Source organism: Schistocerca gregaria, chromosome 5 (assembly GCF_023897955.1).
Source record: "Schistocerca gregaria isolate iqSchGreg1 chromosome 5, iqSchGreg1.2, whole genome shotgun sequence".
NCBI lineage: Eukaryota > Metazoa > Arthropoda > Insecta > Orthoptera > Acrididae > Schistocerca > Schistocerca gregaria.
In genome coordinates, this window is record NC_064924.1 from 457,566,874 (window position 1) to 457,589,450 (window position 22,577).

Genomic DNA, 22,577 nt, shown 5'->3' on the forward strand with positions numbered 1-22,577 from the left:
CCTCCCACACCATCATTACCAGTCCCTAATTCTCATCCTATCCCAAGCCACCCAGACAGTGTAACACCAGACTTATATATGCCTTTTACCCACAGCCAACTGACCAATACCACACTCCAACACAAGCGACTTATCCCAGAAATCGCCTAGACCAGAGGCTGCCCTTTCCAGACTACGAGATGTTGCCCAATCAGCAACCATGGGCAATTTCAAATAAAGATGAAGACAACTCTCTGGCTCCTCCAGCTCCGCTGCTGAGGTGCACACCATACAACCTTTGCCCCCTGCCAGGGCATTTTCGTCTATATGCTCCTCTGCCCCAAGTCACCAACAATGCTGAGGACTCAGAGGGGGATCCCTTGGATGTGGTGTCATTCGCGGCAGATGCTACCTCTAGGGGGAAGGGGTGTGGTATCTACCACTATCAAATCTCCGCACCGAATTATTTTGTATCAATGTTGTGTCAATAAACCGTAGAAAGGTGATATATTTATTGTGTAATTCCTGGTTATAACACGGCAATTTCTTTACAGAAGCTTGAAATTTAGCGTGGACTTCATTGTGAAATGCTCTTAATAGTTTCCACACCAAAACTCAATATGAATTCTATCAGAAAATTCAAAGATACCTGGAAAGTACATCAGCAGGAAGACACAATTATTACTTTCACTGTGCAATAGTGATGGTAATGTTACCGATGACAGGGCAAACTGGTTCAAATGGCTCTGAGCACTATGCAACTTAACATCTGTGGTCATCAGTCGCCTAGAACTTAGAACTAATTAGTTCTAACTAACCTAAGGAAATCACACACATCCATGCCCGAGGCAGGATTCGAACCTGCGACCGTAGCAGTCACACGCTTCCGGACTGCGCGCCTAGAACCGCGAGACCACCGCAGCCGGCAGTGCAAACTGAAGCAGTGTTACCAAGTACGGCTTTCCAAAATTCCGTCACCAAAGAAGGCAAATCGAATATTCCAGAATTTGAATCAAGAATTGCAGCCAATGTGATAGGTAGGTATCCTCAGTGTAGTAAAGCAGCTTAAATTACTTAATAAAGGCAAGTCCACTGGTTCATACTGTATACCAATTAGATTCCTTTCAGGGTATGCTGATGAAATAGATCCATACTTAGCAATCTCACACAATTGCTATCTTGATGAAAGATAAATAAAGGTTGGAAAGTTTCACAGGTCACATCAATACTCGAGCAAAATAACAGGTGTTATCTGCCGAAGTAAAGATTCATATCAATGATAGCAATTTGCAACAGGATTTTGGAACACATATTGTGTTTGAACATCATGAATTACTTCAAAGAAGTAAATCTATTGACACACAGATAGCACAGATTCAGAAAATATCATTCTTGTGCAACGAAATTAGCTCTACATCCTCATGAAATGATGAGTGCTGTCTACAGAGGATCACAAATTGACTGATATTTCTAGATTGCAGAATGGCTTTTGACACCATTCCTCACAAGTGGTTTCTAATCTAATTGCGTGCCTATAGAATATAATCTCAGTTGTGCGACTGGATTTGTAATTTTCTGTCGCATAGGTCACAATTTGTACTAGCTGACAGAATGTCATCAAGTAAAACAGAAGTGATATCAGATGTTCCCCATGAAAGTATTATAGGCCCTCTGCTGTTTCTAATCTATATAAATGATTCAGAAGACAATAAGAACAGCCATCTTAGATTGTTTGTAAATGATGCTGTCATTTACTATCTAGTAAAGTCATCAGAAGATCAAAACCAATGACAAATTGAGTTTTACAAGATATCTGTATGGTGCAGAAACTGGCCATTGACCCTAAATAATGGAAAATGTGAGGTCATGCACATGAGTACTAACAGGAATCCTTTAAATTTCTGTTACTTGGTATATCACATAAATCTAAGCTGTCATTTCAAGTAAATACCTAGAAATAACAATTATGAACAACTTAAACTGCAATGATCACATAGATAATGTGTAGTGGAAGATGAACCAAAGGCCACATTTTATTGGTAGAATACATAGAAGATGCAACAAATGCACTAGAGAGACTGCCTACACCGTGTTTGTCCATCCTCCGTTAGACTGTTGCCCTGCGGTATGGGATCCGTATCAGATACGACTGATGGAGGGCATCAAAAAAATTTGAAGAAGGGGAGTTCATTTTGTATTATTGCAAAATATGGTAGAGATTGTCAAGGATACAATACGGGAGATGGGGTGGCAATCGTTAAAACAAAGGCATTTTTTGTCGGTACAAGATCTTTCCAGAAAATTTCAATCTACAACTTTCTTCTGCAAATGTGAAAGTATTTTGTTGTCACCCACCTACATAGGCAGAAATGATCATTGCAACAAAACAAGAGGAATAAAAGCTCACATGGAAAGATTTAAGTGTTCTTCTTTACTATGTACTGTTCAAGGGTAGAATGACAGAGAAATAAGAGCGAAAGTGTAAATTGTGGAGTACTATTGTGGATATAGTTGTACATTTCATTATACATTATCATGAGAATTAATTGATTGTTAATTTTCACAATGAAGATCTAACCTTTTAGTGGAAGTGAAGATCTAGTAGGGTAAATGAACATGGAGTCAGAGGGCTAAGCACTGCAGAGTACAATCGCAGCCTCTGAACCTTGTGGTTCAAGCCAGTACTGAAAACACGAAAATGTTTTGTGAATACTGTACATTGATGTCCATGCATGTTGAGTTTTGTTGGTGCAGTATTGCAGGAGCCATAGGCAGCCAGTGAGGACGGCAGCAAACTGTTTACAATAACTCAGGTGCATCCAAGGTTCTCGGGTGTCCAGCATCGTCGAAGTTCCGTGATATTTTGGCAAATAACCGTTCCGCCATCATCAGGTGGTGCTGATGGAATGATCTGTCTGCGTTGTGTCCGTGGTATTTATGTCTGCGGGGTCCCGAGTAGTACCCTGGCGGGCCGGCCGGTGGAGTGCTGCGTGGGGGCTGGGGTGGGGGTAGCTGCAGCCACGCCCGGTGGTAGTCGCACTTCATCTCCGTCCACCGTGGCAGAAGGATCTCACGTCCACTCGCGCCGTTGCTCTTTGATGGTGTTTAATAATGGTTTCCAGGCCTTGCTAAGTTGAAACCCAGTGTCCCTGTTGATGAGGTTATCCGTTACGCGAATTTCTGTGGCCTCCTTGTAGATACTGCCCCAGTAGGCATTTGTGGCTGTCAGGGTTTTTGTCTCTTCAAATTTTGCTCTGTGCCCAGTTTCAATACAGTGTTCTGCTATGGCCGAATGGCTGGGTTGGCGTAAGCGGGTGTGACGTTCGTGTTCCTTGCATCAGTCTTCGACCGTGCGAACTGTTTGGCCGATGTAGGATTTGCCACAGCTGCACGGGATTTATTTTGTATAGGCCTGCTTTCTTAAGGCCTACGTCATCTTTTGCTGCACTTAGTAGGTCACGAATCATTGCTGGTGGTCAGAAGACTGTGTCAATCTTGTGTCACCTCAACAGTCTCCCTATTTTTGACGACACGTTGCCAGCAAACGACAGAAAGGCCAGAGCTTGCTTCTCTTCTTCGGGTTGTTCTTCATCTCGGTTTTTGCTGCACTTCTGTTGTCGGAAGGCCCTTTGGATTTGGTGGTTGCCATACCCATTCGGTCTCCAGGTGTTTGAGTTCCATTGTCAAGTTCTGTTCATCAGAGATCGAGTGTGCTGTATGTAATAAGGTGTTGAGCATTCCATTAAGCTGCGCTGGATGGTGGCAGCTTGTGGCATGTAGGTACAGGTCAGTGTGTGTTGGCTTGTGGTACACGCTGTGACCAGTGAGCCATCAGACCTACGTTCCACAAGGACATCAAGAAAGGGTAGCTTTCCATCTTTCTCAGTCTCCATGGTGAAATGAATGTTACTGTGGACCGAATTTAGATGTTGTAGAAAAATCTGTACCTGTTCCTGTCCATGTGGCCAGATGACAAATGTGTCATCCATGTACAGGAAAGGACGAGGGAAAAAAATTCCCGAATTTTTCCCAGATTTCCCAGTTAAAAATACGCTTTCTCCCGGATGAAAATACACTTCTGTGTTAAGTAAAAGTATACTTTTCCTTGGAACTGTAAAATTTATCAATCCTTTCAATGGTTGTGGTTTTATACATGGGCGTAGAATTTCCTGGCACTTTAGAAAACTAAACTCAGGGGGAAAAACATATTTTGTAAAGATGTCTGATGTGCAGCAACAACATGTACACTGCATATTTCGTACCACGAAAGTATAAATTCGAATTCCAGCAGATACCGCATGTTACTTTCCGAATCATTGAAATCGAGATTGTGATGCGCTTTTGTAAGCCGGTCGTATCTCATGTCAGGCAATCTCACCAGCCGATGACAGCAGATATTCAGAGCATAGGGACATGTGATGTAGTCAGCCAATAGCAACACCACTGTTAAGTAGCGCAAACACACAAATAGGGAAAGGTAATGGTTTAAATTAGTATACATAGTGTTGCTAAAAGAAAAGAAAATCTTTCACTTACCCTATAATATTGGCCTCTAAGATTAATAAGCTGCAAGAGAAGCTAGGCTTTCACACGTAATGTCAATCTTTTTTGTGCGTGTTACACTTTAAGATACATCACACAAATGTGCCAGTAAATTTTTTAACAACGACATCAATGTATAGTATTCAGACATAAGTGTCTGATGTTCTGGGCTCGAAAATATTCTAAATGGTTGTTCTCAAAGATTTGAAATTTGAATTAGAGTAAAAAGCTCTGTGGTTTAATAAATTCATCGAACATTCGCGCACAGAGTTCATCTTGAGTAAAAGGAAATTTACTTTACTTGAAAGTAACGCTTTTCAAACAACCATTTGGAATATTTTCCCACGATCTGTTAGAAATAGATTCGTTTCAGCAGTTGCGCCAGATGACAGGCGTCGCCGTGCCTGCGCAGCTACGATGATGCAGGAAGCACGTACGTTCGTACGTGTAAAACATTAAGACGTTAGAGGATACTCCAAGAGCATGGGAATTTTGTGAACCCTACTAAAATGTATAATTCGGCTTAAAATGCACATTTGTATGTCTAGATTCAGATGTAAATTTTCTTGGAGTACCAGCACCACATTATCTCACTTGAAATGTAGCGAACATTTGAAACTAGGCAATAGTGTGGAATTAAACACTTCGTTTCAAATAAATTGACTGCCTCAGCAGAAAGAATTAATAAAAGTCAAATTTCTTTAACAAACCGAAGAAGATAACTTCATTGATCTGCAAGGTGATTAACGTTTGGCTGTCAGAAAGGTAGAAACAAAATAAAATCTGAAACTAATAACTTATTTTAGCCTTCTGTAATTATGAGTATGTATTTTAATTAATTTGTTAGCTCCCAACCACAGAAATCTGTTTTGTTTTCATTTGACGAGAGAGAAATAAAAGAAGAGGAAACAGCAAAATCACTTAACGTAAACGCGGGTCACGTGGAGGCTACAACCTCCCCACAACAACTTAGACTGCCCTGTGCATCAGGTCCGGATCTACGATATTTCCGAACCGGGCCAATATTTGTGGCGCTCCCCATCCCTCGAGCATTAGAGGTAGGACGCCAAAAATTTAAAAAACCCACTTTCCAAAAATACCTTCATTTTGTAGCGCACATCTTTCTGAAGAGTCTGATACATAAAATATATATGATCGAGGAAACGTAAGACATGTTATTTGGTCTTAAGTGTGCCAAAGTGCAGTGCCACGCCTCTTCACACAGCATTCTTCCATCACAATTATCTGTATTTCGCTCTGTGAAATTCAAACGTGTAATATTTTGTAATGGGTGCTATCAAACTATATTCTGGCCAGTAGAAATTAAAATGTCCTGTGGTGTCTCTCCGGCTCCCAGTCGGCTGGTTTGACATCCTGCCCCGCTTTAAAAAAGTCTCGCTATTAATAGTGGATGGGATTATTTGTAACCGGGAGAACAAGAACTCTTCAGAAAATTTGCAGTCTTTATTGCCTATTAGCTAATAATTTGCTGTTCTGTGTGACATAAAATTATATATAGGATACATAAAACGAGTAAAGACAAGAGACAAGGAAGATAGTACACATTTCTTCAATCCTTAAGTCCTAGCTTTTTTTCCTCTTTATCTTGCCACAGCTTTATATGGCATACTTTCCTTTCTGGGAAAGAATATATTACGCCATCAAAGTTCGTCAACGTTTTGGTAGATGAAAAAAATGAAATGTCGTTGTCTAATAACAGAAAAGTTGTTAATACAAACAGTACCCAAGACTGGTGTGGTTTCACGATCTGATTACTTGTATTTTGACACTGTCTGCTAGATAAAATGAAATAGGCCAGCCTAATATTGCAGCAGTTGTTACACACGCCAAATAAACGAGACTGTTTTGGCGCAAATGGTCATTTTTATAACATGACAGAATATAATTCACGAAGTACCAAATAAAAAGCCCATTAGGCCTACTACAAGAAAAAAAGTTTTATGTTAGGAAATAATTTCACATTTCATTCATACTCTCTAGCTTCTGAAGCACGAAATCGAAAAGTAGCAGTACGTAATTTTTATATAAATTTTAACAGCGATTGTCATTCACCCTTTCGGCTTCATTCACTCAGCTTGTATAGACCCGTCACCTTTTGTCTGCAGGAAAGCTTTTTTTTAGATGCGGTGGGGATTGCCCTGAGAGAGACATCACGTGCACTATGCACGCACTCAAAAATCAGTTTACGATTCATTCAGAAATCAACTTAGAATTTGATCAAAAAAGTTCAAAAAGCAACGGGGATGTGTTCAAAATCATATGAGTAATCGATACACCAGCATGCGCTGGATGCTAGGCGCTTATGTGAAACAATGTCTTTTTCTTCAATAATATGAATTTGGTGCCCCCCCCCCCCCTCCCCCACTGAAACTGCCGACGCTCCCTAGTTTCGGGCCTGTTGCGCATATGTGAATCTGCCATCTTAGGTGCACCAGTAAAATTTTTCTGGATAGCATCTGGCTGCTTACTGTGATTGCTTAAACAGCTAACTGCCACACTGCTGTGGCCAGAAGCGGGAGAAGGTACTACTCATATGCGACTCAACTACACGTGCGCATAAACTCACCAGCAACCGCTTAAACGAATCTAATGTAAACAGTTGTGACGTCACGCTCATCGAAGGCAATTTGTTGTTATGAAACATTGCATAGTCTTCCTAAAGCCTTGACACATTTTGCTGTTGGCAGACGCATGTATGAGCACTGTGTTTTGTTCCTGTATATGGCGCATTTCCTTTGCAACTTAGGTTTTATTTTACGTTTTTTTCTCTCGTTCGTGTTTTATTGCCGTAGTATTATTCTGTAGTAGCGAGATATGTAATATTCGTTGTTAGAGTATTGGTTCTTAGTAGTCAAAGTTACAATAATCTAAGCAGAAACTAAAACAATGAAAAATTCCCAGAATTCTACAAAATTCCCGGGTTTTTCCCGGATCTCCCGGTTGTCCAGGATCGTATACATCCTGATGTAGCAAAAGAAGCATACAGGTTTCAGTTCAGCAGCTTCCAGTGCTTCCTCTTCGAAACTCTCTATGAACAGGTTGGCCACCACTGGGGAGAGCGGACTCCCAACGGCTACTCCGTCGTTCTGCTCGTAGTATTGACCACTGAAGACAAAGTAAATAGCTGTTAACACGTGCCTGAACAGTTGTGTCAGTTCAGGCCCGAATTTCTCACTGATTAAGTGGAGAGAATCTTCCAGCGGGACACGTGTGAATGAGATGACATCGAAGCTGACCGTGATGTCGGATTCTTGTACTGTCATCTCCTTCAGGTGGCCAATGAAATCTGTCGAGTTCCGGAAATGATGTGCACATCCGGATCCGGCTGGACACCCGAGAACTTTGGATACAGCACATTCACCAGGAAAGCCTCAGATCACAAATAACTCAGGTGTTTACGCATTGCAAAACAGACAGGACCCAATGCCGCGAACCTGCCAGCACAGGGGGGGTCTTAAAGGAAGGGCAAGAGCATTGACACAAGGCAGGTCTTCATTTATTGTTTACTTCCAAATATTTTCAAAATTTTTATGATAATATCTGTGATAAGGCACACCTGCCTTTCTCTTTAAGCTACACTCTGGCACTGAAGCATTACTTCAGTTACTGAGAATCTGGTTTATGCACATGTGCAAACAACTGTAATAGGTATTATCAATAAATGCTAATCATCGGACTGAAACATTTCAAATGAAATTACAAATTGAACAAGCCATTCAGTGTGAGCATATCATAAGGACAGCTATTAAGATAACAAAATGCAAGTAAACAGCTTTTTCTTACCAGATTTTTGCCTTTTATGCGATGCTGAATTTGGTCTTCAATATATGCTTCCCAAAGCCAGGATGGCTTCTGAACCTTCAGAGCTACTCTTTCACCATTATTATCAGTTGCACACAGTATTCGAGCATAAGAACCTTTTCCTATCTCTTTTATCACTTGATAAATATCATTATCTGAAAATCAGAGATGACAAGTATTACAACGGAGAAAGAAAAGATAACATACATGTAGTTCGCTACATGTTTATATTTAACTGTACAGTCTTGCGAAATTTTCAGATTCAGTTTTGAAATATGAATAATTGGCTTTGGCAGATAATGCTTCATTCTTGATTGATTCATGTCAATTCCAGGAAAAAAGTTAAAGATGGTTTTTATAAAAGCAGTAAAACGTGTTCTTTGGAGAACAGTCCTTTCTTGTTTCTGTGTCTCCTAATGAAGGTTCCAAAACTAGTGCCTGTGACTGTTATTCAGTTCAGGCTCTGCCAGTCATATTTTCTCTCTTTTCAGTAATTCGTATGTTAGGCACTTTTTGTTTCAAATAGGATAATATTAAAAGATATATTTCCAGATGTCTAGCATAGCTGGTGTTTACATTTTTCTGAACAATATTTCAAAGGATGACCTACTTATCTTACTAAGCCTCTGTGAGAAATACTGTTAGATTTATATGCCTTGTGCACTGCATTATCAGACTGAGCTCACCTAAGACGAAGCACTTTAATTATATAGACATGTTAATGAATATATGTTGAAATAAAGTGTCATGTCATTACATTAAAACAACTGTTACAGGGTGATATACCACAACATGAGCCTCAGTTTTTGTCTTGTTTAACATATTTTAAGGTTATCTTTCCCAATGAGTTCATGCAATGGAACTGAATGGACCAGCATTAAGCTGTACATAAAAGATGTTCTGAAAAATTATCAGCTCAACTGATTAAAATATCCAAGCAACTGTGCAGTCGGTCATACATGTCTATCACAAAGAAATCAGTTTTTTCTGCATATCGTTCTCTTTCCCTCTAATTGTGAGCAAAGCATTCAAGGAAGTGGTGTAGTAGCCTGAAAGTAGTGGCCCACCTGGGCTGAAATGCATTCAGAGCCAGTTTGTTTAATGAATTCTGTCGACTATTAATTTGAAAAGGGTGCAGTAGTATGCAACTCACATATTTTCACGTTTCGGTGAGATTGCAGAACTGACTAAATCTCTAAAAAGGTAACAGAATTATGCCGATAAATATGGTAATTCTTAGAGAGACTTCATATACCATTTGTCACATCTAATATGTTCACCAAACATTGTGCTGAAACTTTTGACAAGAATTATTAGGACTAATGAACAGTTAGTTTTTGAAATAATGACTGTTAGGACCCAGTTGGACTGATAGACAAAACACTGAGTGGAATGAAAAATAGGACGTGAACTTTTATACTTTAGAAAACTTACCAATTTTAAGTGTAAATGGAAGCCTTATCCGAGGGGTAGGTTTGCATAGAACTTTTATCCAGCCTCCTTTATTTCTCTCCACAAAGCCAGAGTACTGTAAAAGCTGGCTGATCAAGACATCATCAAATGGATTTATGTCATCTCTGATGTCTCTATAGGAATTTCCTAGATATAATTCTCTGCTCTGAGAGTTATGCCGTTGCTCTGTAATAGGGCAGATATTTTGTACCTCACTGACAGCATGTGATTTATTAATATAAGCTACATCCTTTAATGGATTCAGTAACTCTTTGCTTTCACTACTGACTGGATGTGATGTAAAATTTGCCTCTTGCTGAATTTCTTCTGCCATATTTCTCAGTTTTTTTTCTTCACTAGTTCTTGCATGGATTGGGGGATTTCCAATGCTACGAACAAGAGAGAGACATTTATATTAAAATTTCATAATGCATAAGACATAAATGTGTATAAATTTTGAGAACTAATAATAAATCTTGAATACTCAGCTTAAATATTTGAGGAAGCTCATCAGCTTGTACTATTGTCTACAAATCAAGGAGCATCAGGCTGTTTCTCAAAGCTATTCTGGCCCATTTGCAGTGTATATTTTCGATAATTGGTGACACAGGCATGTATTTTCACTAAACATATTAACACTACATGGAAAATATAAATTAAGAACTAATATAACTAACCTAATGAACACACACAAAAAAATCTACACAAATCACAGCCTACTACGTTGCACTGACAGATGGGAAACCTACTCCTAGTGTTCCTGTATGGAAGTTGGAGCATACTTCTGGGAATGGTCATCTCCCTCACCACATGTGCTGCTCCCTCTTTAGTGAAGCTTATATATTTAAATTTTTGTTTGTTCGTAAGTAAATCTCTGCAGTCATGGTCCACACTGACATCCCTGCACCACAATACCACAGCTTGCTGGTAGAAGAGCTAAAATGAAATGGCAAAGCCAATTTCCAGTCCATTAATAGCTGTGCCTCCAGTGGCATGCTGTGGTTTTGTGTTGGGGGAATTTCAATGTGTGCCAAGTCAGCAGGTTCATATCTGCAAACAGACGAACATTAATTACATCAAAAGGAGAATTGACATAAGAAAACAAACTAAGAAACAGAATTGTTAGCCAATACTCACAGGAGTTGGAATATCAGCAGTGCCAAATATACAACACTATCCTAGCTTTCCTGTTTTGAGACTGTGGTGAGTAACAAACAGTTGGGTGGCTCTCATCTTTGGGTCTGAGAGACCTGCCCTTCCTTTTTATCTTTCCCTAACCTGTCCCTCTGTCCTCCCCTAGGAAGAAACTTTAGTTCACAAAATTAGGTTAGATTTGTGTACTTTTGTGTGTACCTATCTGCAGTGCAGGTATTACATCTACTGAAGGTAAGTATTGATCAGCAATTCTGTCTCATAATTTAACAAAAAAATGATTATATATATATTAAAAACAAAGATTCCAAGACTTACCAAGCGGGAAAGCGCCGGTAGATAGGCACAATGAATAAAACACACAAACACACACACAGAATTTCGAGCTTTCGCAACCGGCGGCTGCTTCGTCAGGAAAGAAGGAAGGAAAAGGAAAGATGAAAGGATGTGGGTTTTAAGGGAGAGGGTAAGGAGTCATTCCAATCCCGGGAGCGGAAAGACTTACCTTAGGGGGAAAAAAGGATAGGTATACACTCGCACACACACACGCATATCCATCCATACATACACAGACACAAGCAGACATATTTAAAGGCAAAGAGTCTTTCCGCTCCCGGGATTGGAATGACTCCTTACCCTCTCCCTTAAAACCCACATCCTTTCATCTTTCCTTTTCCTTCCCTCTTTCCTGACGAAGCAGCCGCCGGTTGCGAAAGCTCGAAATTCTGTGTGTGTGTTTGTGTGTTTTATTCATTGTGCCTATCTACCGGCGCTTTCCCGCTTGGTAAGTCTTGGAATCTTTGTTTTTAATATATTTTTCCCATGTGGAAGTTTTTTTATATATATATATAAAACAAACCTCTACCATCTGATGAGCAAGATGTATGAGACAGGCGAAATTCCCTCAGACTTCAAGAAGAATATAATAATTCCAATCCCAAATAAAGCAGGTGTTGACAGATGTGAAAATTACCGAACTATCAGTTTAATAAGTTACAGCTGCAAAATACTAATGCGATTTCTTTACAAACGAATGGAAAAACTGGTAGAAGCCGACCTTGGGGAAGACCAGTTTGGATTCCGTAGAAATGTTCGAGCACGGTGAGGCAATACTGACCCTACGATTTATCTTAGAAGAAAGATTAAGGAAAGGCAACCCTACGTTTGTAGCATTTGCAGACTTAGAGAAGCTTTTGACAATGTTGACTGGAATACTCTCTTTCAAATTCTGAAGGTGGCAGGGGTAAAATACAAGGAGCAAAAGGCTATTTACAATTTGTACAGATACCAGATGGCAGTTATAAGAGTCGAGGGACATGAAAGGGAAGCAGTGGTTGGGAAGGGAGTGAGACAGGTTTGTACCCTCTCCCTGATGCTATTCAATCAGTATATTGAGCAAGCAGTAAAGGAAACAAAAGAAAAGTCCGGAGTAGGTATAGAAATCCATGGAGAAGAAATAAAAACTTTGAGGTTCGCCGATGACATTGTAATTCTGTCAGAGACAGCAAAGGACTTTAAAAGAGCAGGTGAGCGGAATGGACAATGTCTTGAAAGGAGGGTATAAGATGAACATCAACAAAAGCAAAACGAGGGTAATGGAATGTGGTCGAATTCAGTCGGGTGATGCTAAGGGAATTAAATTAGGAAATGAGACACTTAAAGTAGTTTTGCTATTTCTAGAGCAAAATAACTGATGATGGTCAAAGTAGAGAGGATAAAAATGCAGACTGGCAATGGCAAGGAAAGCGTTTCTGAAGAAGAGAAATTTGTTAACATTGAGTATAGTTTTAAGTGTCAGGGAGTCATTTCTGAAAGTATTTTTATGGAGTGTAGCCATGTATGGAAGTGAAACATGGACGATAAATAGTTTGGACAAGAAGAGAATAGAAGCTTTAGAAATGTGGTGCTACAGAAGAATGCTGAAGATTAGATTGGTAGATCACATAACTAATGAGAAGGTATTGAATAGAATTGGGGAGAAGAGGAGTTTGCAGCACAACTTGACTAGAAGAAGGGATCAGTTGGTAGGACATGTTCTGAGGCATCAAGGGATCACAAATTTAGTACTGGCAGGCAGTGTGGAGGATAAAAATCGTAGAGGGAGATCAAGAGATGAATACACTAAGCAGATTCAGGAGGATGTAGGCTGCAGTAGGTACTGGGAGATGAAGAAGCTTGCACAGGATAGAGTAGCATGGAGAGCTGCATCAAACCAGTCTCAGGACTCACCACCACCACCACCACCACCACCACCACCACCACCACCACCACCACCACCAACAACAACAACTTTTTAATATGATTATTAAACCTTTATTACTACACCTTGTACAAAAAACATTGTTCACATCAAACCTGTGACTCTATTGAATTCTTACAATAAAGTAGAAGATATAGGGTCTGCAATGAATCAAAAGAATTCACTTGTAACAATTTATTTAGGAATAAAGGAGACGACTCACCAAAAGGCAGAAGTACTGTGTCATTGACAGACACAGAAGCAAAAGGTACAGAGTTTGGCTACCTTTCGGAATGCACTTCCTTTTTCTAGCTCTAGCAAAAACATGCACACAGACAGGCACACACTTGTCTCCCTACATTGTACTCAATCAACTGTCAACTCTTTACTGGCCCATGGCGAGTGTGCTGCGGTTAGATGGGGTGGGGCGAAGGCCAGAGAGAGGCGGAAGGCAGGGAGGGGGTTGGGGGAAAGCATCTAGCAGCGTGTGGGAATGAAATCGTGTGCCCAGCCATCTGCCACCCGCCCCCCTAGCTAGCCCACAGACAGCTCTCACTCTTCTACAAGCACCCCCCCCCCCCCCCAACTCAACCAGAACACTTACTGTGGGCCCGTAAAGATCTGGCAGTGGACTGAGCACAATGCACGGAGACAGAGGTGTGTGTGTGTGTTCCTACAACTAAGATAAAGAAACTGCGTTATAAAAGTTAGCCAAGCTCTGTACCTTTTGTTTGTGAACCTATTGACAACACAGTGCTTCTGCTTTTCGGTGAGTTGTCTCCTTTATTCTTAAATAATTCATAATTTTCAATGAGAACTTTCCATACATTATCACTTGTTACAGTGGTTTTTGCAAACTGAGGGGGAAAAGAAATTATAAAAAGGCAATAACTTGTAAATATAAAAAAAAGTTTACACAAAATTGGGAATATGACAATGGAATATACTGTATTCTAGACGGAATACAAACAGCAGAGATAGAACAAAGAACAATATGGAAATCATTGTTGATCTTTTTCCAATCATCATCTTGTTCCTATCAGACGAGTTTATAGAAAACGAGGGCCAATAAGCTACCTAAAAGTACATTATCAACCATATTACGGGAAAGGATAGACTGCTACTCACTGTAAAGATTACTTGTTGAGTTGCAGAAAGACACAATGAAAAGACTGTTACACATTATGACTTATGGCCAAAGCCTACACACACATATATTCACACAAGCAAGCACATCTCATGTTCACATAACTGCTACCACCAGCAGTGTGGACTCGAATGCTACTCCCACTTGAATAGAAGCCTAGGTTAGGGTGGGTAAAGGAGAGGGATAGCAGGGTACAGGAGGGGGGGGGGGAGACAAGAATGCTGTCTCATGGGGTGTGCAGAGTCTAGATGGCAGCCTCATGAGACTGCCAGGCACAGTGCCACAAACTGAGGTGTGGAGGAAGAAAACAAGGAGTGGGAAAGGAGATGATCATGGAAGATGAAGGGATTGGGGTGAGTGGGGGTGGGTGGGGGAGGGGGGGTGTACTGGTAGAGGGAAGCAAATAGTGAGGCTGAGGGGATGTGAAAGGACTAGATGAGAGGACAGAGGGGGCAGAAACTGTTAGATGGGGGATGTGGGGACTGTAGGTTGCATCACATCGAGACCTGGATAATTTTGTGAGGAGAGAGTGAACGTCAGGATAACTGCCATCTATGCAGTATACTGTTAGTGGAGAGGAGGTTACAGATGGCTTGGGTTTTGAAGCAGCCACAGAGGTAATGCACTGTGTGGTATACTTCACTCTTGGTGATTCACAACCTCGGCCATCTGAATCCTCCCCTCCAACACCAGCTTTTTTGAATTGCACATATGGAAGTTATCTTCACAGCACATTTGGCACTCCCAAAATTATCCTGGTCGCAACCTATGGTAACCTACTGTCACCACATCTACCACTCAACTGTTTCCACCCCCTCTATCCTGTCACCTCCTTCCTTCACGTGCTCTTGTCCTCACTGTGTGCCACTATCTGCTCATGCACCCTCCCATCCTCTCCCATTCTTTCCTTTTTTGCTCCCTGTTCTTTACCCCACAGCCCACCATGCACTTCTGCACGTGGCAAGCTCACCAGGCCACTATATAGCCACTGTAGGCCCTGCCAGGCAGCACTGTCCTCTCCTCACAACCATGCCCCACTATCCCTCCCCATTCCCCATCCCACTCCAGACTGCTATCAGCACGACAGTCACATTCTGGTCTGAGATTCACATGTGTGTGTGTGTGTGTGTGTGTGTGTGTGTGTGTGTGTGTGTGTGTGTGTGTGTGTTTCTTTTCTTTGCTGAAGGAGGATTTGGTCATGAGCTATGATGTGTAACAGTCTTTTGATTGTCTATGTCTGCAACTTAACATGTCATCTTTACAGTGAGTAGCAATTGGTATTGTTGGTATTTCAACCTAGAGTTGACATTACTTAAAAATAAACTATTACCTTTTTGTCCTGTTGCTATTTGCCAAATGAAATATAGATTTTCGAGCTGGTGTTGATGAAAGTAATGTATGAGCAAACATCTGTGACGAACAGGTATCTGAGAAAAGTGCACTTTGTCTTGGCTGAAGTTCAAAATAATCTTTGTCCTGTAAAATAAAATACATAAACTTGTATTACAATAATCAAAATTCCAGGCTGTAAATACAAACAAAGATGAGGAAAAGTAATTGACACTGTCTGCTACAGACAAATTTGCTACACACTGGCTAACATCTCGATGGACAATTAAAGAAGAACTGCCAGTGGAACCTGCTTTGCAAGTTCTGAGTATTTCTGTAATGCTGAGTTTCTCAGAGTTTTGTTACTGCTGGGGCAAAATAAATACTGTTACTGTGGAAGTTACTTTGATTCTTATAGTTTATGACCTTGAATATTCTGAAGAGATGTACCACTACACAGATGTATTAAATGCATATCACAACTGAGCAGAATTATGAATTTTAATCCACCAATAGTTCTGACACAATTTTAGAGGGCCACAATAAAGTGACACAGCTCTTTGGATTCTAAATTAGCATTGCTTTTTGGTTAATCATTCATAGCACCTGCTGCTCTACATGTTCCTTGCACTGTAGTGAAATGTGAGAAATCTATTAAATTATGCTTACATTTTGATAACCCATTATGGGATACTATTTGATGATATGATGTATTAATTTGGGTACATGACAACTAGATTTTTAGCAACCATACTAAAATCTTTTAAGAGATAAGAGAGGTTAATGGGGGTAAAATAGTAAAACGTTAACACACGATACTATTTGATGTGAAACATGTAACATTTCATTACTGACTAGAAGTTATACTATAGTTTACTTTACACTCTTTGTCATCCAAAGTATACTGTTTTGTCACTTACAGGCGAGTAAAATATCTTGATGGTCTGTGGTAGTGCTTTAATACAATCCAATTCAAGCCATAGTGATAACTTGTTCAGTCCAATTTTGTTGAATCCTTATCCTGCAACAAGTTGGGTAACTTCTCTTCCCAAAATACGAGGGCATTTCAAAAAGTAAAGATACAATGGCTCGAAGTCCTTAAATACAACATTTATTTAGAAAACGTCAGTTAGATCTTAATAACTCCATTATTTTATATCTAAAAACAGAGATGACATAACTTACAAAACAAAAGCATTGGTATGTTGATAGAGACACAAACAAACACAAACACACACACAAAATTCAAGCTTTCGCAACCAACGGTTGCTTCTTCAGGAAAGAGGGAAGGAGAGGGAAAGATGAAAGGATGTGGGTTTTAAGGGAGAGGGTAAGGAGTCATTCCAATCCCGGGAGCGGAAAGACTTACCTTAGGTGGAAAAAAGGATAGGTATATACTAGCACGCGCGCGCGCGCACACACACACACACACACACACACACACACACACACACACACACACACACACACACACACAGACAGACACATCCATCCATACATACATACACAGACACAAGCAGACATATTTAAAGGCAAAGAGTATGGGCAGAGATGTAAGTCGAGGCGGAAGTGTGGAGGCAAAGATGATGTTGAATGACAGGTGAGGTATGAGTGGCGGCAACTTGAAATTAGCGGACATTGACGCCTGGTGGATAACGAGAAGAGAGGATAGGTTGGTGGTGGTGGGAAGTATCCAGATAACTCGGGCGGTGTAACACTGTGCCAAGATGTGCTGGCCGTGCACCAAGGCATGTTTAGCCACAGGGTGATCCTCTTTACCAACAAACACTGTCTGCCTGTGTCCATTCATGCGAATGGACAGTTTGTTGCTGGTCATTCCCACATAGAAAGCGTCACAATGTAGGCAGGTCTGTTGGTAAATCATGTGGGTGCCTTCACACGTGGCTCGGCCTTTGATCGTGTACACCTTCCGGGTTACAGGACTGGAGTAGGTGGTGGTGGGAGGGTGCATAGGACAGGTTTTACACCGGGGGCAGTTGCAAGGGTAGGAGCCAGAGGGTAGGGAAGGTGATTTGGAGATTTCGTAGGGATGAACCAAGAGGTTACGAAGGTTAGGTGGATGGCGGAAAGACACTCTTGGTGGAGTGGGGAGGATTTCATGAAGGATGGATCTCATTTCGGGGCAGGATTTTAGGAAGTCGTATCCCTACTGGAGAGCCACATTCAGAGTCTGATCCAGTCCCGGGAAGTATCATGTCACAAGTGGGGCACTTTTGGGGTTCTTCAGTGGGAGGTTCTGGGTTTGAGGGAGTGGCTCTAGTGATTTGCTTCTGTACCAGGTTGGGATGGTAGTTGCGGGACGCAAAAGCTGTTTTCAGGTTGTTGGTGTAATGGTTCAGGGATTCAGGACTGGAGCAGATTCATTTGCCACGAAGACCTAGGCTGTAGGGAAGGGACCGTTTGATATGGAATGGGTGACAGCTGTCATAATGGAGGTAGTGCTGCTTGTTGGTGGGTTTGATGTGGACAGATGTGTGAAGTTGGCCATTGCACAGATTGAGGTCAACATCAAGGAAAGTGGCATGGGATTTGGAGTAGGACCAGGTGAATCTGATAGAAGCAAAGGAGTTGAGGTTGGAGAGGAAATTCTGGAGTTGTTCTCCCCGCAAAAGAGTGTATACCTGTCCTTTTTTCCCCCTAAGGGAAGTCCTTCTGCTCCCGGGATTGGAATGACTCCTTACCCTTTCCCTTATAATCCACATCCTTTCGTCTTTCCCTCTCCTTCCCTCTTTCCTGATGAAGCAACCGTTGGTTGCGAAAGCTCGAATTTTGTGTGTGTGTTTGTGTCTATATCAACATACCAACGCTTTCGTTTGGTAAGTTACATCATCTTTGTTTTTAGATAAATTTTTCCCACGTGGAATGTTTCCCTCTATTATATTAACTGGATTATTTGTTATTTTTCGACATCATCAGCCCCATTATCCAAATATTTGTTAAGTCGCTGCACAAGCTTTTGTATCCCACAGTCATAGAAGGTTGTTGCCTGTTGTCGGAACCACATTTCAACTTCATCTTTGATCTCTTCATCATCGTGGAATGATTTTCCACCAAGATGTGACTTCAGGTAACAGAAGATATGGAAGTCGGTGAGCGCTAGGTCTGGTCTGTATGGCGGATGGTCCAATACGTCCAATTTGAATTGTTTGAGTAGTGCTTTGGTTACAAGCGCTGTGTGAGGCCGACTGTTGTCATGAACCAAGCGGACTCCACTTGTCAGCATTCCCCTGCATTTGTTTTCAATTGCCCTATGAAGACGTTTCAAAGTCTGGCAATATGCAGCAGCATTAATTGTCATTCCAGGAGGCATAAATTCCAACAGAAGAATGTCTTGTCTGTCCCAAAAAACAGAAGCCATGATTTTCCTCACTGAAATCGAAATTTTGCATTTCTTGGCTTTTGGTGAATTCGAATGGCGCCATTGCATTGATTGTTGCTTGGGTAAAGGTGTATGGTGATAACCCACGTCTCGTCACCTGTCACAATGTGATCAAGGAACTCATAACCTGCTTCAGCATAGCGTGTGAGGAAGTCGAGTGCAAAGTCCATCCTTTTCTTTTTGTGTTCTTCCGTTAACAATTTTGGAACCCAGTGCGCACACAGTTTCCTGTACCCTAACTTGACAATTAAAATGTCATAAATAGTTGTCATTGACACCTCCAGTATGATCTGAAGCAATTCTTTCAATGTGAGACATCTATTCACATGAATTGCTTGCTCCGTTCTCCGAAGAAGGGCATCAGAGATCACAGATAGCTGACCTGTTCTTTGCTCGTCATGAACATCGGTCCTACCATTTGGTTACATTTTGTCGGTTCATAATGTTCCAATAAACAGAAACAATTTCTTTGTGAATATCCGCTGCTCGCTGATCTTTTGCATGAAGAAAACGTATGACAGAGTGCACTTCACATTTGGCAGGATTCTGAATCGTCGCAGCCATTTTAAACACGACCTACTCCAACCAGAAGCAACGTTCAACTGCTGAACGACTGCGAGGAGAAAGCTAACGGATCAAGGTTAACACCAGTGTTGCCAACTTGCTCGCCATAACTCTTCTGTTCCTCTGGTGTACAGCGTATTTTTACTATCCAAAATACCCTCATAAATTCGCTGGATGTGAATGACTTGACCTCAGCTGTATTAGGTATAGATGTACTACCTATTGGTGACATGTGAAAATAACTCAGTGACCTTTTCTTGGTGCGCGATACATGTTCATATTAAATGTCCACTGTATCAATATATTTCTTTCATGGCGGTGTTTACACATACCACAGATTCATTCAATTTTTGCATGTCAAGATCATTTTCACAGTAACGGCACATTTAAAACCAGTCTCCATTTTAAACTGGGGCTTAAACCCACAAGTTCCATGCCTTGAGGCATGCATGATATCCAAGTAGTGCACAAACTGGTTTGGGTGGCTTCATACATTACTTGTTCCATACACTACTGCTTAGAGACAAGAGGGCAGACTGTCCATCTGTAATATGTACACTGTGGAAACAAGATTATGACACAGCTTCAACTGTTCTGTTTGGTGGCCTATAAATGGGTTTCAACTAAATTTGTGTACATTATAAACAGATGATTGTCTGTGACTGACAAGGGGAAGGCCTCAAAAGATGGCCAACCGATTCGGCTGATATTTGGCAGGTCGCTTGTGTACAACCTAAAATGAAGGAATCTAAAGTATTTTGGGTCAACACGAACACGTTTTTGAGAAAATCACCCCTAATGGTTATGACGAACGATCGACTCAAAATTGGCGGGATCGATAGATCATTGTAAATAGGGCATTTTTGATCATGATGTATGGGGTCCAAAAATGCATACTTTTCCAGAAATCGAGCTAAGAAACTTTTACAACTGCCGCGTCTGTACCCACATAATTAACGTGTGTTACCGACAGAGCCGATAGCATGCCGGCACGGTAGCTCAGTGTGTTTGGCCAGAGAGCTGGTTGGCCTCTGTAATAAAAAAAAAATGACTTGAAGGATCAACGTCCGCAAAAACCAAACTCAACAATCTACGAGGGGGAGGGGGGAAAAAAAAAAAAAAAAAAAAAAAAAAAAAAAAAAAAAAAAAAAAAAAAAAACCGCAACGGATGTTATTCTTTTCGTCTGTATTTTTCCATATCTCAATTGAAGGGAGAGGAGGGTTAATAAGGTAAATATATCAATAAGGAATGATAATGATAAGGTAGGCAAACTAATTTCTCAAACGCCGTGAGTTAGTAAAGTATTAAACTTTTAAGCCTTGTTACATGAAAACAACTCCGAGTAAAAGTGCTGCGACTTCCTCACAAGGGATTACAGATAGCCAACCGTGCAACGCTTGTTTAAAGCGAGGCACGGGATAGAATGCACACGAGGAGAGTTATGTTGTCCTGGTTGCCTCTTCGTCATATCATAGGGAAGGAACAGTGTAGCTGTCTAAAGATTGCGTTCATTAGATTCTCTTGGTGCCGTGAGTATGTTTGTTTGTTGTTCGAAGAAAAGTGAGGACACGTAACAATGACTGGAAGAGAGATTGTAAAGTGACCTGGAGTAACATTTTAGTTGTTTACTATCCCAAGAGGTTTGAGAAATTTATTTGCCTACCTTATCATCATTTTTTGTTGATTTACTTACCTTATTAAACCTCCTATCCCTATCAATTGAGATATGGAAAAATACAAATGAAAACAATAACATCCACTACGTTTCTTCGAGATTCTCAGCCAGTTACCTTGGCCGTTGCACTATCGGTGCTGTCGGCGAAAAGCGTTGACCATGTGGGTACAGAAGCAACAGTTGTAAAAGTTTTCTTACCTCGATTTCTGGAAAAGTATGCGTTTTCGGACCCCATACTTGGTGATAAAAAATGCTCTATTTACAATTATCTATCGATACCGCCAACTTTGAGTCGATCGCTCGTCATATCCATTAGGGGTGCTTTTCTCAAAACGCGGGGGTGTTGACCCAAAATATCTTAGATTCCTTCGTTTTAGGTTGTACACAAGTGACCTGCCAAATCTGAGCTGAATCGGTTGTCCGTGTCTCAGGCCTTCCCCTTGTGAGCTTTATTTAATTTAGTGATATTTGGTTACTAGTTTTTATTTTATTTTTGATAAATAATTTATGAAAGAAATCTGTACATCCTTCAATGTCCAACCTTTTAAAACTTAACGTATTAAGACAATAATTTGCAATAAACAAACAAGGTGTTTTAACATTATGTTAAGCTGTATCAAAAATAAAGGTATATTTATTTAACTGAGACAATATACGCACTATATTTAAATTTTTGTGATCTGTGTAAGAAATATATATTGCAAAAACTCATATGCCCAATATTTGTGCTTGTCAGCACACTAATTTGTCTGGAGACTAGATTAATTATTCATTCCATAGATTGACAAAAGAGGGGATCATTCTGGGTGTAGAACATGTCAGATAAACACATTACAAAAATGTAATTAGAAAAACTTGAGTTTCAATAATCTTAATGATCGTCAGTCAATAAATGGTAATTTATGTACATGAATTAAAATTAAACTTCTAATATTTACAGGTTTAATACTTACATCTGCTTTCATTAAATCCAACATTAGCACAGTAGCTAGTTACTTGGGTATTACAACCAAGTATTGTCAAAAATTAAAGTAAATTATACATTTAAATGATCCTCAGTTAAGAACAGTCAAATTTTGCACAAGATTTAAAATTAACCTTCCACTATTTACAGACTTAAGATTTACATCTGCTTTCCATACATCCATCATTCACACAGCAGGTAGTTACTTGGCTGTTACAACGAAGTATTGTCAAAAATTAAAGTATAATTTTTCATTCAAATGGTCCAATGCACTTGTTGAGAAATTCATGGATGGAGTAGGAGGAGGAGGT

The 22,577-nt window shown here is 40.5% G+C and overlaps 1 protein-coding gene across 1 annotated transcript in view; it reads right to left on the reverse strand.

The window, feature by feature from the left end:
• The window catches only part of LOC126272470 (mitotic checkpoint serine/threonine-protein kinase BUB1-like), a 213,779-nt gene that overhangs the window by 50,582 nt on the left and 140,620 nt on the right, over positions 1 to 22,577 (reverse strand). Inside the window, exons 12-14 of the mRNA XM_049975348.1 lie at positions 15,664 to 15,809; positions 9,778 to 10,184; positions 8,326 to 8,498 (exon numbers count right to left, since the gene is read on the reverse strand). Coding sequence (XP_049831305.1) covers positions 8,326 to 8,498; positions 9,778 to 10,184; positions 15,664 to 15,809 — 726 coding nt within the window. The remainder of the gene's footprint in view (positions 1 to 8,325; positions 8,499 to 9,777; positions 10,185 to 15,663; positions 15,810 to 22,577) is intronic.